General features: G+C 32.4%; 2 protein-coding genes across 2 annotated transcripts in view; both read right to left on the bottom strand.

The window, feature by feature from the left end:
• Nucleotides 1–1,247: 1,247 nt before the first annotated feature.
• Nucleotides 1,248–11,111, bottom strand: LOC139484333 (roc-COR-CHAT protease-like). Its single transcript, XM_071268071.1, has 5 exons — nt 10,857–11,111; nt 9,695–10,626; nt 7,454–7,569; nt 1,864–3,132; nt 1,248–1,352 (listed from the first exon to the last, which is right to left on the bottom strand). The coding sequence occupies exons 2-5, from the start codon at nt 10,323–10,325 to the stop codon at nt 1,248–1,250; spliced, it is 2,121 nt and encodes a 706-aa protein (XP_071124172.1). The 5' UTR covers nt 10,326–10,626; nt 10,857–11,111.
• Nucleotides 10,834–18,683, bottom strand: part of LOC139484332 (ankyrin-3-like) — a 29,490-nt gene continuing 21,640 nt past the window's right edge. Inside the window, exons 8-11 of the mRNA XM_071268070.1 lie at nt 16,563–16,673; nt 15,307–15,405; nt 13,992–14,100; nt 10,834–11,117 (exon numbers count right to left, since the gene is read on the bottom strand). Of these exons, the coding sequence (XP_071124171.1) occupies nt 10,834–11,117; nt 13,992–14,100; nt 15,307–15,405; nt 16,563–16,673 (603 nt within the window). The remainder of the gene's footprint in view (nt 11,118–13,991; nt 14,101–15,306; nt 15,406–16,562; nt 16,674–18,683) is intronic.

Below are 18,683 nucleotides of genomic sequence, written 5' to 3'. Positions count from 1 at the left end.
AGACCACCAATTACTCCCTCCAATTTAGAACGTATGTAAAAGTAGCCCTACTCTGACACAAAATAGTGCTTTTGATGTCCTTGTTTACTTAAACTAACCAACAAATTTGCGGAAATGAAACTTTTGGTGAAAGAGAAATATATCTAGATCATTTTGAGCCAAAATTTACTTGTCTATGAGTTTGCATTAAAAATTGAGGATTAATGCGCTCCATAGTATACTAATTTTAGATTTCCAGAAAACCAGTTTGTTTTTTTGGAGTACCTCTGTTTGATGGTCAGTTATTTTGTTAGAAGGCTTTAAAGGTATGGTGAAAATTGGCATGTAGAAAGCTGATACATGTACGATTCAGGATATACCTGGTTTCTATGAAGTTAAACTTAAGGTAAAATATTTAGAAAGCTGTGAAAATTGCAAAATTTGGTTGAACAGATAGGGATTTTTAATTGGTGGTCTGACACCTAAAGTTTATCTTGTTTCGTAACCTCTTAGTGTCCATTCTTGTTTAATTGTTTGGTTGTTTTTATTGTCTTATTGATATGAACCCGAAATCTCCTTTTTATACTAAATGCATTTGTTGATACCATTTTAACATATTTATCAATTTGTTTGTTAAGGGGAGTCAGAACACCCAAGTGAGTTTACTCTCAAATCAGCTGAATGTTTTAATCTAATACTTTAGTAAGGAGAAATCAAGCTTTACAACGATCAAAATAAGTGTTTTCAAACTTTTATATGTCCAAACAAATTATTCCTGTAAAATCATCGAAATTCAGTATTTTTGTGATATACTTTTTGTATAGTTCCAATTTCTAGAAATTTTCATATTTTCTTTGAAACAGGTCAAAGTAAATATTTTGTGATAACTTTATAAAAATTAATCGAGCCAAATCGGATTTAATCAAAGTGTTAGGTAACCCCTTAAACATTTGGAAGGAAACAACGAAAAACCAAGCGGAAGTTATGTAGTGCCTATTTCAGATGTTATTCCACACAATCCTGTTAAATCAGTTAACATATATCAATTGATATATTTTAACGCCATTTGATCGGAAAGATGGTTTGTTTCTGCTGTTTAAAATTAAGTGAAATACTGGAAATTTGAAATAATCATGTTGATCATAGAATCTAGTTTGAAGTTGTTAATTTGTGTCAATATCGAGACATGCGCATAGCAAAACTTCTAATAAACCTGACAATGAGTTAGTAAATTATGCAAAATTATAGAATCGAAATGACTTCTGCAGTTAAAACCTCGGATCACGGCTAAAGCCTGCCTGAAGAGTGCTGTAAAAGCCAGTCTTGTCAATAAAGTTACCTATGCAAGTGCTGAGACATTTATCTGAAGGTTCCTGGAATAAATAAAAAATAAAATTATACGCAAGTATGTTCCATGAAGTTAGTTTTGTAATATCCCCTATTCTTATTAGCAATTATCTAAAGAAATCAATAGAGATGTTGAATAACAAACTTGTACAAATGTAAGCATGATAGACTTTACTTTGAACAATATACTAGTTTAAATACTTTCTGATTTACACAACAAAAATATGATTACTCTACCGGAGCATTATACTTGACCACAAGTTCCTAGAGATGATCGTGTTTGTCAATATCTAATCTTATTTCAATATTTGACATCTTTTAATCGGCCATTTAAAAAAAATAAGAAGATGTGGTCATTGCAAGTTAATCGGTTTTTTTAATATACTTTTCACTTTAATTCAGTTGTTCATATGCATTCCGTTCATATTGAGGCTGCAACTTGAAGAAAAAACAATATGTATGAAAAATGTTTTGATTTTCTGACAATATTTGATCTTCTCTCTTTTTGATAACTAATGCAAAAACGTGTCTATCTACCTTTTCCGAAAACCAAGCTTGAAGGTAGCCAACTTCGTTTTTCTTTCTGTGCTGACTACAAAACCACGGCGAGTTGGGACGTATATCATTGTGATGGAAAAAGCATATATCGGACTTGCAAAATACACCAAATTCAATTTCGAATGGCATTGCCTGATGTTTTGAAGAACTGTTTTGAGCATCTGACAAGGTAGAGTAGAATTGGCAAATTCCAAGCATTGCCGTTGTAAGACATTCTTGAATAGAAGACGCTAGAGTTGGAATAATGTTCCCCTTGTTCACAGTATGTACAAGTGAAACCACGACTCTGTTGCCTTTCACCTGGACAGCAAGTTCGTGACTGTTGCCAACTTCAACCACATAAAGATCACTGAAAAGCAATGTTTTTTCTCTTTTATTCTTTGTACATGCATATTTCTTTACGTGCCACATGGCAACGAGGGAACCAAGAAAACGATAAGACAATGCTGGCGGTATTATTTCTTCTATAAATCTATAGGCCATGACAATTGAATTATTATAATTCCAAAATTTTTCCAAATATTTTGTGTCGTTTGTTTTGGTTATCATACATGGAACAAGAAAACGTGAAACATCTCTCAACGGGCTACTGGAAAGTTCAAAGCTAGTTCTAGGAGCGATGATAACGTCCAGATGTACTAACAAATCGACCATGTATTCCTTGTATTTCAAAAAATGCATGAACTCCTTTTGTGTCCACAAATGGTATATATCTTCTTTGTCGATGAATCCAGTTTCTTGGATGTTTTTCAAAATACTAGGAAATCGCCCACTTTTACACCAAAACTGCTTTTCTGTCACTATAGATCTGAGAACTTCCACTAAGTAGGCTGGTGATATGATAACATAGTCACGGAGATTTTCTACATTGAAGTACAGAAGCTTTCCAAGTGAATGTTGAACTTCCAGAAATGTTACAATTTGCTTCTCAGATAACGCCATTGATTTTTTCTTAGAATTTAAGGATTTGATCTGCTCTAGCGAAAGGATGTTAGTACCTTCTTCAACTTTCATGGTCAACTGTAGATCCAGTGGAATCCATGCTGTTGGCATTTCTTCACCCCATCGTGGATGCTCAGTCGCTCTTTTCATCACTCTTTGTTGAAGTTCTTTAATTTCTGGATCTTCTGGATTGGTGGAGTTGATGAAGAGTAAGGGTTTAAATTCCAAATGTTTCAAGCCGGCGTGTGATTCGAATATTTTTTGTATTTTATTTTCAAGCTTTTGTCGGTATGATTCGAATCTATACTGAAACAGGTAAAAGGACGTATCATATGTAAATTGATCACAAATCAAAGGTAACTCAAGTTAAAGGTAAACATTTTTATGGGTAATAATCATGTTCTTTTGTTTTCATATTTCATTCAAGAATAGGCAATATATTTATACACACGATCATTTGTATTGAATAGTTACGGAATTATCAAAAATAAACAATACCACAAACTTGTATAAATATAAAAAGTAGAATATAAAAAAAAACGAAATAGAAAAATTGCAGTCCGAAAGTCACTTATCAAATTGAAAATCAAAGCTTAAACACAACAAAAGACAAGAAAAAAACATCGTGTAGATTAAACCTTGTTTTATAGCTAAGTAAACCTCTCACTTGTATGACAGTCGTATATAATTTCATTGTATTAAAAGTGCGTGACAAACAAGCTTGCAAATCGAAATGTGTAACAGTACATGTATATATTAGACCTCTAGATTCACTGTCGAGGAAAGGTCACCGAAAGCTTAATTAATAAGTTTAGTCCATGCAGCCGAGAGGTCTACAGCGATTGACACAGTGCATGAGGTGTTGTAACTTTATTCGAAAAGTGCGAATTCGAATCCCAGCAAAACTGCATATATATATTTATATGGGCATACATGTATATAGCTATCTTTATAACTTGTTGTAGGTTTTACTACTCCATACAAGTATAATGGTTTGGAGTCAAAATATGGCATTAATTTTGAGTGGCAATCTGGAAATACAACATAATCAAACATGTTTGACAACTAGGACACGAGCCAACCTTATAATTTTGAAGTGGGACGTTGATTGTTAATTTTTAATCTTAAATGGTATAACGATTGGAGAACAATATGCTCGAAATTTTATTTGTGAATACAGTTAGGTTATTTTATAATTTTTGATAGTTCTATATAACTGAAATTTATTTTTTTTGCATTGTTTTATTAAATAAGGTATTTACGTTTAGATAAATCTGATAGTTACAGAAATGTTACTGCGTTCATCAATGATATCATTTATTGGCTTTATTTAAAAAATTGTGAAATGATTTGGTAATATTTGGTTCAAATTCTTTTTAACACTAATTGTAAAATAAAATAAAATATAATCACGAATAAGACAAAACCTTATAAATTAAAAAGAGTAGGTTCAGTAAGACCCCTATTTGGCCGAAAAGGTAATCTTTTAGCTATTTACTGGAAAGTAGAATGCTTCTGTTTCATAAATATGAGCTGTTTTTGACAATACAATGCACATATATTGAGTACTAGTATTTTTAAGTCATGCTAAATTGCTGAAATCTTCACAATTTTAGTATTTTAGTTAAATTTTAGACGGTTTCCGTCTTAAATGAAAGTGGCCGCATTCTTGTTCATTCATAATATTGAAATGTAAGTAGTATTTGATATAAAGGTTGAGGATGAACACGGATGCAGCCACTTTCATTTTTGACAAAAACAATCTGACGTTTTTTGGCATTTTTGATATATTTTTCATATTTAAGCTTGAATCGGAGCGTTTTAATGTCTAGATCAGTTAAAATCTTTCACATAAACTAATTGATTCAATTGAAATAAACACTTAAGTGTTTAAAAAGTGTCTAAAATCTTTCGTTAGATGAACCTGAAATTGGAGGCCAAAATCGGCCCTTATCGGACCTACTCCTTTAATGAAAGAGAGGCGAAAGATATCAAAGGGGCATTCAAACTCATAAGTCGAAAATAAAATCACAGCGTCAATGGCAAATAACGAACAAAATAGAGGCTCTCAAGAACCTATGTCGTTCACTTGACTCTACTCTGGTTTTGAAAATCATGTAGGAATATATAAATATCATGACAAAATAATGAAAAACAAATTTTGTTTAATATTGGCCAAGTTATTTTATCTTGAACAGTAAATCAACAACACTTCATCATCAGCTCATTAGGAACATTTATGCCATGTTTGATTTCATTCCATACGTAATCAGTGTCTGAGTAGAAAGTTGATGGATCAGGGATATGTCAAAGAAAGTCTCGTCCGTTTTCTAAAAACGTTCATCGGAAGGTAGACCTTGTTAATAGATATTCCGTATCAACTTCACAAATAATTCATTATGGTCTTGATGTATAGATTCTGCCTACTGATGTTGTTTATCATCTTAACAACGTGTTTTACTGTTCTTTCATTTGTCTTTGTTCTATTTTTAATATTACTTTTACTGTTGGGTTGTGTTATGCGATATCCGTTTAACGTGGCTCGGTACTTATACATCCCGTCGATATGTTTGTATTGTCTTACATTTTTTGGTGATGTGTTTTGTATATGCGACTTTTTGTATTTCTTTGGTTCTTATAACGTGACTCTGTCTTTAAAAAATCCCCTCAGTATGATATTGTTCTATTTTATGTCATTATGATAATATTTCTATTATGAATTACAAAATACGTTGAACCACAAACGTCAAATTCATCCAATCGCGTAGTGGGAGTAACTATTTGTGGATTCTTATAAATTCTATGGACTTTTTTAAATCTAGGTCTATTTCTGAAATTTATTCTTACATACTTTGATTTTTTAACCCTGTATGCTAACATTGCCTATGTGAAATTTTAAAATTGTTTGTATGTACATTGAACGACAAATATATGTGACGTATAAAATTTTCTGACGTCAGACACGCAAATCAATGAATGTATTTGTAGATAGATGTTTGTGTGTTCGGATAAATTGTTCCTTTTTAAAATTGATACACGATGATGACTGCTGTACCCATATTTTGACTATTTTATTTATTGTGTCTGTTTAGTTAACGCACCATTGTAAATATAACGGAATTTGATGAGACTGTCATCAAAGTGAGAGGGTTAGCGCTATAAAACCAGGTTTAATCCACCATTTTCTACATTTGAAAATGCCTGTACCAAGTCAGGAATATGACAGTTCTTGTCCATTCGTTTTTGATGTGTTTTTTTTTTTATTTTGCCATGTTATTATGGACTTTCCGAATTGATTTTCCTCTTAGTTCAGTATTTTTGTAATTTTACTTTTTTCATTGGTTTTTTAAAAGAGGACAGTTGTATGTATTTCCGTGAGGGTCCTATGTTAACCTAAGTCCCCCTCTGGTAGCCATAGTGGATAATGGATCGGCTTAAAGTAACAACACTTGGTCAGTACCTCATAAGGAGCATTTATGTAATGTTTAATCCGTACCATTCTGTGGTTCTCTAAAAGAAGACATTTGAATTCATTGTCAAAAGGGTTTTATGCTAAATTTAGTCCCCGATGGCGGCCATCTTAAATTAAGGATCGGCTTCGAAGTAACAACACATGCACCTTATAAGGAAGTCATGTTTTGTTACATTCTATTTAGTAGTTCTTAAGAAGTTCAAAATGTAAAAAGTTATTGACGACGACGACCGACGACGACGACAACCTAGGTGAGCTAAAAACTTCAAAAACAGAGGTACAAAAAACACATATTATGGGAACGAAGTCCCCAATAACAGTAGAAAATTCAATAAAAAAAAAAATCGGGAAAATTTCCCGAATTTTTTATTTTACTAATGAACTCAAAATCGTTTAATTTTTTTCATGTTATGTTTTGAAATCCCGGACCTGCGCAGAAATGTACAATGTACTTTCTTTTTCCGGTCTCGTTTTTATGAATCTTTGAGTAAAATATATATTTAATAATTATCAGTCTAGTATAAAATAGGAAGGAACGCGCAATACCAATTGCATTTTTAATAATTCCTTAATATGAAAAAACCTTACCTGATGAAAGCGTTTCTTTGTTTACATTGCATATGACGTCATAATTTAAATAACGTCACAACTAAAATCCCTAACAACAGAACCAAAATCGGAAACGTTACGGTATTTCCGTTTCTATTTTTTAAACAAATATTTAAGTTACAAAAAAATAATTCATACAGACTTCGTCCCCATTTACAGGTAATGCCTGCCTCATATTAGAAAACCAAAGACTAAGCAATACGAACTTGTGAAAAGAGAGTGGAGGTACTAATGTCATGAAGTGGACAATCTAAAATCATTTCTGATAAAAGGGAAAAATATATATACATCCTGACCAAAATCAAAAACGAAAATGGAACAAACACCAATAACAAACATAAATATAACACTAAATTTCCGCAACAGGAACCCTTTCAAATTGATCTGTATAATAGAAGTTAAATTACTTTCGATACCAGCCATTTGATATTGAGGAAAGGCCTCCTTATCCCCCCAAATCTTAATGGTCTTCCCCTGACATACATTTTCATTATAACGGCTATCATTGTTATATAACACGTATATTGGATATTGTGATGCATTTACCTTCAACTTCCACGGTAACATGTCCTTGTGAGTAGCAACAAATAGGATTTTAGGAAACCCTTCTTTCGATCTTTTACAGAACGTCAATATTGAATTCACCCAGTGTAATAGGTAAACTGAAATAAAATATAATAGCATCATTACCGTAAAAAAATTTTCCAGGATACTTTTGTTCGCTTTCTTGATGACTTCGCAGCGATGTATTGTTTCTTAAATACTTTGCCTATGTATCCACATGTAATCAATAAAAGCAAAAATCAGTGATGGTTTTATTCGCGACGATTTATACTTTCATGTTTTACTTTCGAATGTCACGTAAATCAATAACGCGCCAAAACTTGGTTTGCCGCTGTTGATGGGATGCTCATTTAATGTTTTGATTGTCAAAATATAAAATGATTCAAATGCTTGGTTAAAATGTTCTTCAACTTACCAATATATTTTGCCATCCAACATTTTTGTTTTGAGCGTTATTGATGTTTCAAGTTAGGGTGATGGTTGACACACGTTAAAACGTTTAAACCCGCTGCATTTTGTATGCACCTGTCCTAAATCAGAAGCCTGTTTTTCAGTGGTTGTCGTTTGTTAGTGTGATTCACTGTCGTTTCTTGTTTCTCGTTTTTATATTGATTCGAGTTTTTTCCTGTTTGAATTGTTTTACACTTGTTATAATGGAGCCGTTTATAGTTTTTGTTTTCGGTATGAGTCAATGCTTCGTGTTCAAGGCTGTACTTTGATCTATAATTGCTTACTTTTAACACATTGTGACTTCCATGGAGAGATGTCTCATTGACACTCATACCACTTCTTCTTATTCATATAGTATCTCTGTTGAGGTGTTACCATAATACATAAATGGGTATGTTTGATGTCTAAACAAAACAAATATTGTTCTCAAACCATAAATGACCAAAAATTTCAAACATGTCTCTATAATTGTGATTATTTTTATAGTATGTCGTATATAGTTCTTTGTAACTAAGGCATATCCGACACTACAAATATACAACCATATTTAAAATTGAGACTAAACTTTCAGTACTAGTATGTTTTGGTAAAATATTATTGAAGAAATGTATCGATTCCTTAATAGATTTAACTACAAGAAACAACAAGTTTGCTCGTTTCTAGGCAGAGTAGACCTTTTGTTTTTCGTTTATTGTTTTGTACATGTTTTTTTCGTTTGAAGTATTTTACATTTTGTCATTTCGGTGCATTTGTTGTAGGCCATACGCTGACCCATAGTTGCTAATATTTTACCCATTCTGTCTCTGTTGGATAGATATCTAATTTAAAACCATGCTGTATCTTCCTATCTTATATTTAGATATGAAAACATGTGGTGTGAGTGCAAATGACACAACTCGCCATGAAAGTCACAAGGTAAACTATTATAGGTCAAACCATGGTCTTCAACATGGAGCATTCACCTCAAAACGAACAGCAGCGATGCTGTCATGTTTATCGTAAGCACTATTTGCCTGTGATATCTATGAATAACTGTTGTAATTGTTTCAAATTCTATTTGTTCACGAGTGTACCGAATGATGGATATAAATGAATGATTTATATCAGTTCATATACCATACATTTTAATGGAGACCAGTATTATACATGTACATGCATTTCGACTTTAAAACGAGAATGCAACGATTATTAAGATGGGATTGACAAGCCGGTGAGTTTTTTCTAATGATGAACCGATTTGTGGGGTTCATGCGTCTTCCTCGTATTTTGTTTGTACTTTGATTTTTCTTATTATCGATTTATAAAATTTCAACAAACAACCAAACACATTTTTTATTGCGAATCACAGCGCCCACAAGGACCAGAACAATCAACATTAATTTTATACTAATGAACATAGGGAAACTGATGTTGCCTCTATGTAGACATTGTCTTGATTGATTATTTATCAATATGGACGATCTGGTTGCTCGATATTTCATTGACGAAAGCACTGAGACCGTGCAATGTGACTTGAAGTAGTTCTGATTTAGTTCATTTTCAAACATTTTTTTGCAATCTAAACTTCTTTTCAAAGGTATTGGAATAAATACGTTGCATGCATTAAATATTTCAGTCTATTTGAAATAGCAATTTGATTTTCATTATTGACCAAATTGCAAAGCAGTGCGTCTACAGATATATTGACTTTTGAATATGCACATTCACATACCATTGTACTTAGATGTTATAGTAGGTTTTGAAAGATTTTTTGTGATTCTATTTAACGTTTACCTGCCGCTGTTGGTTTCCCAAAGTGTCCTGGTAGAAATCCAAGGTCAGATCTGTGCTTGTGTATACCAATACTTCCATCAAACATCAGAATGAATATACCCCTGCTGGTAATGAACAACTGGTGAGTCATATGATACTCCTTCTGGCCTCCAAAGTCCCAGATATCTATAGGTACTACCATCTGCTTGTACTTTCCTTCTTTAACTGCTTTAACCATTAACTCGTGTAGTTTATCAATAGACATATCGCTTGAAATCTCCTTCATCCATTCGCTGTCAAGTTGCTCCAAGATCCTTTGGTTTGTTTGTGTTTTGCCTATCGATAATTCTCGGATAAGTTGTTTCACACTAGAATCGAAAACTGAAGAAGTTTTTATTTTATTAGAGATAGAACACTGATCATCAGCTACTTTGTGCTCATTATATTTGCTATGCTCGCCTTGTATGCCCTCTTGTGAGGAATTAGGATTAATATATCCTTCAGATCGCTGAATGTCAAAAGAATTGCCTTCATATGACTTCAGATCTACAATTGTATCAGCAGTTTTTCTCTTTGAATCCTGATGAGATAGTGCGTAGGGCGTGGAAAAACCCTCCAATAAACCACTTTGACGAACGTCATCTATTTGCATTTCCTGTTTCTAAATTTTCTTGCGGTAGCTTGTTTTGGATGGACAATTGTACTGCTATCAGCCATTGCTCTTTTTGTTTCATGATGAGATGATGCGTTGTACTTGATTGCTTTTGCACCAACCAATGACCCCTTTTTAAGATCGTTCCCATCTTTCATTTCTAGATATTCGCATTTGTGTGTTGGTTCCAAAAGTTTTTGTTTTTTATGAAAATTTGTACTGTTGTCCCGTGCCTCAGTTGCAGCCTCAGCACTGGACACTGTCATCAGCATATTTGTCAGTATCTCTGTGACTGCGTTTCCTATAAAACAGTATACTTATATGTTCAGATGTACGAAATTAATAGATCAATATATATATTGTACTTTAATATCATGAATAGTGAATGATCACTCAAACTTGAAGCCACAGTCTAAATAAAATCTAAACGTGGGGCTTTAAATTGATTACTAAACCGCATACATATTAATACAAATTATCCAAAATGATAAGATTCAATCATCATTTATTAATGAATAGAGATACATGTACCTTTTTCAAAATAGATCCATTTCATTTCGTCCACGTCCATACCAGCTCTTCCCATATAGATCCATATACCATCTGTAGACTTTCTTGATTGTGGAACTTGCTCACCGACGAGGATTTTTGCTAAACAACTCTTCCCAACAGAATTTGGACCTACAAGATATACTCTATTCCAAAAACTCTGAAACGAGCTTTCCCGTAGTAATTCTTGTAAATCAGAAGCTGTTCCTAGCCCGAACCCCCTGAGTTGATGCAAAAGCTCATCTGGAAAAGTAAAAAGAAGTTGACATTTATTTTCTCTCTAGTGTTGTTTTCATCAAACATTTATTTAAAATATTTTATTACAACACGCATCGCTGTCATCATTCAGCTGCTTCGAATATTTGATTACCAAATTTACCATGATAGTGATTGGTTTTCTCAAGAGATCGGCCTCAAATAGCTACATGTTTGTTATAGATGATATTTCCTGACATATATAGATGACAACAGAAGTATACTGCTGTTCAAAAATCATAAATCGATTGAGAGAAATCAAATCAGAGTTGCAAACTAAAACCGAGGGGAACACATCAACAACAGGAGGAAAACAAAGACACAACAGAAACACTGAAGTGCAACAAAAACAAAGGACTATGCAACATACATATAAACAAACTATAAGTTAACAACTGCCATATACCTGACTTGGTACAGGACATCTAAAGAATTAAATGGTGAGTCAGTTGCTGAATGTAAAATGGTGACTTAGGTACATGATAAACAATTCAAGATAGCTATAGAAAATAAAATCTAACAAACTGAGATGACAATACCGTTTTCTCCCTAACAAGATTAATGTACATTGTTGCATTGTAGTTTGTCGGCTGGATTGAGGTGTTCCTATTGGCGAAAAGTGTGCCCTTTACAACATACTTGTTAATGTACTGTTATGTATCATATGTTAACGGCCAAAAGCAGTGAAGACCCGTATAATTCAAATTGTATATGTAATGTGTTTGGCTATAAATCATGTGTTTGTAACAGATTTCGCAGAAGCTGAGTTACTCCAATATCAATCTTTTAATTAACGCAAAACCTAACTACAACTTGGAAGCTTTACTTAACACCACAAGATCAATTTTAAAACTTTGAACCTTATTTTAACAAAGAAACACAACAATTATGTAAACATAATTAACTATGTATCAAAAGAAACACTATAACCTCAATTTTATCCGTACTTCATTTACTGACTCAGTGACACCAAAACAACTACAACCTTTTAAATACTATAAAAGAGAACAAGCTTCAAAATCCTAGGTTTCTGAGACACCTTTTCTAAGAGAAAGGTAATTCCTGAGACAACTAGTTCTAAAACATCTTGTCCCCGAAATACCTAGTTCCCGAGACAACTTGTTTTTAAACACCTGGTATTCGAAGCGCTGAAGTCAGCAGACTATTACAAATAAACTCATCATAGATACCAGGACTAAATTTAGCATACAAGCTACCTGTTCGAGGGAATCCAACCATTCCCGTGGAACGTTACAGTTTCATAACAACTCAGAAGCTTGCAATAACCGTAACAACTTCTTAACCGCTTGCTCCAAACCACAAGCTTTTAACTTAACCCTTGTGGTTTATCAACTTACTTTTCAGCTCAAGATTCTTCTAAAAGATCTTCAAGTTTACTTGTACTAATATGTAATGTATCGATTCTTTCTTCATCAACAGCCAATACAAATGACAAACTCGAACAAGGTATTTGTGCCTTAATATATCCAGAGCGCGGACATCAAGGTGAGGACCCTAGCAATAACGAGTTTCATAGCAACCAAGGATAAAGGGATGATTTTTATTTACATATTGTTCAAACGTTACAATCCCTCTAACAGGTAGCTTGTAATAGTATAGTGACTTCAGATACGATCCTGTGTAGATTTTTCTTTTAACTAAACTTATTCAATACTGGAGTGTGGATGTGTAGTGACTGATATATTAGTCTAAGTCATATGTTTTTTTATTATTTGTTAATGGCTTTGAACTGCCTTTTGATTAACTGCGTGTATTCTGAGATTTGTAGTTTGTGCCTTTTTATGTCTGTGTTTACGGTCACTTTTTGTGGCGTTGATACTTACGTGTGACGCCCAGTTCATAATTCTATTATGTTGTTTTGTGTAATGTCATAAATTATTTTAGGTATTCGTTGTTAATCTTTGGTTAACATGTCGAAATGTTCTGTTATAGTATTTATGTATGTATTTCTCTGTCCTAATTATTCTTTTATTGATTTGTACTGTATTCCTGTCATATATTGTTGTCATTTTTGCGGTACATTCAACATTGATATTAAGCGCGAGTTTTGGCTTTCTTCAAAACCAAGTTCAACCCACTATTTATTTCTGAAGTCAGGAATATGGCAATTGTTATCTTATAGTTCGTTTCTATGTATTTTGCAATGTTGTTCGTTTTTGTTGAACATCAGTGTTTCTATTGTTTCGTTGTTTTCTCTTTAGGTGATGTGTTTGCTTCAGTTTAGTCTGTAACCCAAATATGTTTTCTCTCAACCTATTTGTGACTTTAAAACAGATGTATACTAATGTGCTTTGCATTGTTCAGACGAGTGAAGCACATTAAAAATAATTTTAACGGTATGTTCATGTGTCGTACCTATTCACCACTATCCAACGTAAAACATGTGTAGGGTTTAGCGCCAGGTTATTTAACCCGGCCACATTCTGTATGTTGCCTTTACCTTGTCATCAGTGGTGGTGTTTTGTTACTGTTTATCATGATTGTTTTGTCGTCGTTTAAAACAGTAAACTAAAATAGTTGTTTATTTTTATGTTTCTGGTGAAGAGCTATCTCATTGGCAATCATAACATATCTTTTATCTTTATCATTATCATTATACAAAATAATCCGGATCGTATAAATGTTTGAGCTTTGTTTACTACAATTAAACGTAAACATACAATTATCAGAAAACAATAAACGGAACACAAAAGTTAAGAAAAATAACACGAAATTTCGTGCGTCCCATGTTTTTGTTCCGAATATATATTCATGAGGAAAACTCAAACCGCCCAAAATGAAAACCAGAGATGATAAATACGTCTGAAAAGGAATTGAGAATTAGCGTACGGTCAACTTTACTTGAGGAAGAAAAAACCTTAACAGGAGTAGTGTCGTAATAATTTCTGAATTGTTTAAAATTACTCTCATATAATGATGTTACCATATCCTTACATTTCTCCTTTTCTTCCTGAAAAGAGATGTTTAAGTGTAGGTTATTTGGTTAAGTGTATATTATAAAAAAAAAAGAAGATATAAGATGTCTGCATATGTACATGAAACATCCCACGTTATACTAGAAAAGAACAAATACGAACAAGGTGGGATACTTATCTTGTTTATTTATTATGATAATTGGATCCTATATATTTTTAAACTTTATAATGCTCTATGCTTATTTTAACATGGAAAGGCATTATATTTGTCGATATTTCACACTGGTCGTTAGGAATTAAAAAAAATAAATACAGGATTTTAATAGATCGAAGCGTACAGAATACCTTTAAAATGTTTGACTGTTCTCGTTTCCTCCCTCGGAGTATGTACATTATATTTCCATATTTAATAAGTAAATGTGTGTTGTTTGTTAAACTATATACAATTGAAGTTTATCTAAGCTACTAAATGTATTTATTTTATTAGAATAACAATAAAAATTACGAAAATATGTAAAATTTGTACGCATGTGTCAGACATATTGTTTTCGAAAATTAGAAAACGGCTTTGTTTACAATGCGTTATAAGGACATCGTGTTAGAATTCTGGTTAACGTTCTTAACTGTGTTTTCTAATTCGTTTGAAAGTCATTGAAATTGAATTAAGTTAACGTAGTTCGCTTTCGTTTACGCATTATCACTATGTAGACGTCAAATCAAATGAAGATAACTTAGACCGACTGACTTATGAATTGAAATAAGGTGAAATTTGAAACATAGAGTTTTATGTTGTTTTATTTCTATCTGTAATAAAATATATAATTGTAATTTTTAAACACTAGTAGCAAATTGATTACAATAATGAAATAAACAATGATATACACTATATTAGTCTAAATAACAGCCCAACAATATTAGATCTGTGAAATGGTGGAAGCAAATTTGTGTTTCTCCCTAGCTGGGATGCGAACTCATGCTACTGAGATATCGTGGCACTAATTCGCCTGACACTATGCCCGTTACGCCAGACCACTCGACTAACTAGGCTAGAATTACGTAAAAATGTAATAACTAATTAGATCAATAATCACGAATTACAAAAGCATGTGATAGCTAAATAATCAAAAAACACTGACAATTAGTCGAGACCAAACAAAAACTTTTGCTTACACGATAAGTGTTGCATCAAACATGAATTTAAGGTAATAATCTTCGTTTGCAAGCTTCAGATTGACACTTACTTTTGTTGTGACTGAATCTACATCTGTTCCTCTACGAATTAATTCACTTACAATGTCGCTGTGTCCATTGTATTCTGCGAAATGAAGTGCTAACCAGCCCTTAAAAAAATCATTATTTGGATCTTTATGCAATTAACTGAGGCCTACTTAATTGGTTTCTATGAACAATTTTAATTATGATGACGATTTTTTTAATATTTAAAAAAGTCTTTTATGGAATATGACATTTCGTAATAATTAGTTATTCTCTGATTCTCATATATGACATTTTTTCCTTACTTTTTGGCTACCCGAACTTTTACTTCTGAAAGTCATTGGTGGCAAAAATTGTCAAAAAATCAATATATGACCATATAGTATATGTTTGGCCATATTCTAAGTTCTATTATTTTTTGTTTGGTTAACATTGTTTGTTTCATTTGTCTTCCAAGGTTTTAATGTGTACCAGTCTTTACATTGACATTTTGTAAGTTTATAGGATGGCAAGTTCACTTAATTGCAGTTTAAACAACATACAATTATATATCAACACGTGAAAGGCAATAGTGAAATAGTGAATATTGTTTTCGACACCTTACACAACTATTGATATTTTCTTAGTACATTCGAGTTGTTTATTTATATACTTTTGTTCTGGTTTCAGAAGTACTTAAACGTTTAATTTTAATTGTTATATAGTTTTCTTCAATGTTAATCCAAAAGAAAATAGTTTTGGTCCTTACTAATTATATGAATTATCATCCGTAAACACAGGATCAGGTCCGCTCCTAGATGACTTTCAGTCACAAAGGCTATCACTGGCTTCAAACTCATTGCTTCAGAAATAGCATGACAGAATTTATCTCTCTCATAGTAGATTTCCAATTTATAAAAAATACTGTACCTGTATTAAGTTAAGAAATAAGCCTATTCTTTACCATCACAGGAAGATCTGGCTGTTACGTTAAAAACCGTTTGGTTTTGATGCTTACAATACTGTAATGCTTTATATGGTTATGTTTGTGTAAGTTTTATGTGGTATTCATATTTATAATATTTTGATATAGAACATGTTTGGTTTTATTCAAAGAGTTTTTTTGTGTTAATGGAGAAATGGACCATACATTTATACTTCTGATTTATTAAAGGTTTAAATAGAATATTCAGTTCTAACTTATATCATATATTACAGTCAATGTGAAAGTGTACTTAATTTTTCTCCTTCGTGTATATGGATTTAATTTCTTCATTGACTTTACACGGCATTTAATGTTTACCTTTCTACTCACGTCTGCAGATTTTATGTTTGGATCTGCAGAGTAATCAAGAAGAATAGTAACTACTTCCATGTGTCCATTGCTTGATGCCAAGTGTAGTGCTGTTATGCCCTGCGAAGTAATGATACAACTGGATATTTTGATTCATTTAGTTTAAGTGATAATTTTAAATCATAATAGAATTTAAGTTAATAGACTTAAATTCAGTTATCGCCGGGGCCACTCACGGATTGTGTTTCATGTTTTAGATTTACCCAACATGTGTGACGATATATTCTGTGACGTCATTTAGTCCTTTTTAGAATTTCCTCGCAGCAAGCAAGCTGTTTAAATTTTGTAAGCGGTAAACTTGAAAATTGAAATGATAAAGTAAACTACTGTAAGAATTTGTATGGTTATAAACTGACTCATGCTTCTAATGTTTATTAGAAGTACTAATCTTAGAAAGAATTCGTTTTATCGATCCATTTTTTAACCATATTGCATCGCCACGTGGAGAGCACATGCAAAGACTGAATGAGAAATTGGTCCCATGAATGGATTATTCGTTTTCATTTTTATAATTATTTAATTTTTACAAGTGTGAGTAATTAGATGCAACATTGTCCTAAGATTTGCAGACTATAATGATTATCATGTTTACCATGCGTGTATATTTCTACATAAATTAGATGCACGACGAGTTTAATTTGTTTTTAGTTTAATTTTTTTTATATATTACCTTTTCCCCCATATCTTATACTATTGAAATTGAGTATTGACAGATCGTCTACTGCCTATGGGTAAGCCTAACAAATTGTATTTTGCGCTGTAACAGATCATGCAGGTTAGTAAAGTGTATTTAATGAACTCCAGAAAACTTCCGAATTAAAAGTAAATTTTCCTTAAGAGGGTATACATCGGTAATTGTGTATCTAGATCTTTTATAACACATATACAGCAAATATTCCATGAAAGGATATGAACGTAAAAGGGACGTACTCTTTGGGGCGAAGGACCCAGGTTCGTAACCGGAAGTTCAACTTTCGATACAAATAAACAAACATCTTGGAAATCTTGAACAGAGACGATACCCGGAGTTAAGAAGCAGTAGCCAAAAGAAATCATTGCTAAATGTTAGCTTGCTGGTGGATTTAAACAAATATTATCATTATCTGTATATATCCGGCTATAAATTTTGCGTGTATCTACACATTTGTGTACTAAAAATTGTCCAGAGTCGTTCATCACAGTGTCATGTATACAATTTTTAGTTGCTACTACTCTCTAGCCTAGACTAGGTCGATATGGTATGAATAGTTCAGTTTAAATCAAGAATTTAGCCATATGTAAACAGGCCACAGCTTGAATTATTGTTGTAATAACTCAATTATATACTAATATTACACTACATGTATGTTACTATCAACTGACTATGGATTTAAGTTAATAAATATATAAATCTGTATACATTGTGTATATACTAATTTTGAATTAAATTTTTTTTAAATTATTGTAACTATTATCGACACAACTACATGTATGAGTATACATAATTTTTAATTGTTATTGTTTCTTTGTACATTCATTTGATTTTCTTATGTCAATGCTATGTAGAATGGTGGAACTAATATTTACTTTTTGTTGAGTTGTAGCACAATGTTGGGTAGATCAGTTAGAGACCTTGCTCGGCCACAGAACACGGCCAAGGGTTGGAACAGTTGGACCAGAGACTTGGACAACAAGGACACACTAGTTTTTACAGATGGGTTACTGGACTGGATTCACGACTCATAACGCCACTAACTCAACTCCTTTGGTCACCTACATTTGTACATTGAATCATCATCGATGTTATTTATGCCAACCCCTAGAGCTTTGCATTGGTATGATCCAGTTGAGAATTTTTCAGGTAATCGTCAGATTTACTAGTTAAAAGCAGTATATTACTTTTAAGTTAAACCCCCGCATGTACAAATGTACATGTGATTACAACATATAACAAACATATTTATATAGATTACGACAACTTTTTCTAAGCTTATGGGTTAGATTGAAAAGATTTGTGTAACGTTTATATTTTAGTTTCTAAACTTAATTGCTGAATGTGTTACTTTTACAAATTTATATGGCCTTACAATG

Source organism: Mytilus edulis, chromosome 8 (assembly GCF_963676685.1).
Source record: "Mytilus edulis chromosome 8, xbMytEdul2.2, whole genome shotgun sequence".
NCBI lineage: Eukaryota > Metazoa > Mollusca > Bivalvia > Mytilida > Mytilidae > Mytilus > Mytilus edulis.
The sequence above is the reverse complement of the archived record's forward strand: the minus strand, read 5'-3'. Positions and strand labels throughout refer to the sequence as shown.

What these genes read in the sequence shown, in the direction of transcription:
- LOC139484333 (XM_071268071.1), bottom strand. Translation starts at nt 10,325, where the DNA reads ATGCAAATAGATGACGTTCGTCAAAGTGGTTTATTGGAGGGTTTTTCC. An exon ending in TGGGAAACCAACAGCGGCAG is followed by an intron (nt 7,570 to 9,694) that starts GTAAACGTTAAA and finishes ATTTTATTTCAG; the next exon opens with TTTACCTATTACACTGGGTG. An exon ending in TGTTACCGTGGAAGTTGAAG is followed by an intron (nt 3,133 to 7,453) that starts GTAAATGCATCA and finishes TACCTGTTTCAG; the next exon opens with TATAGATTCGAATCATACCG.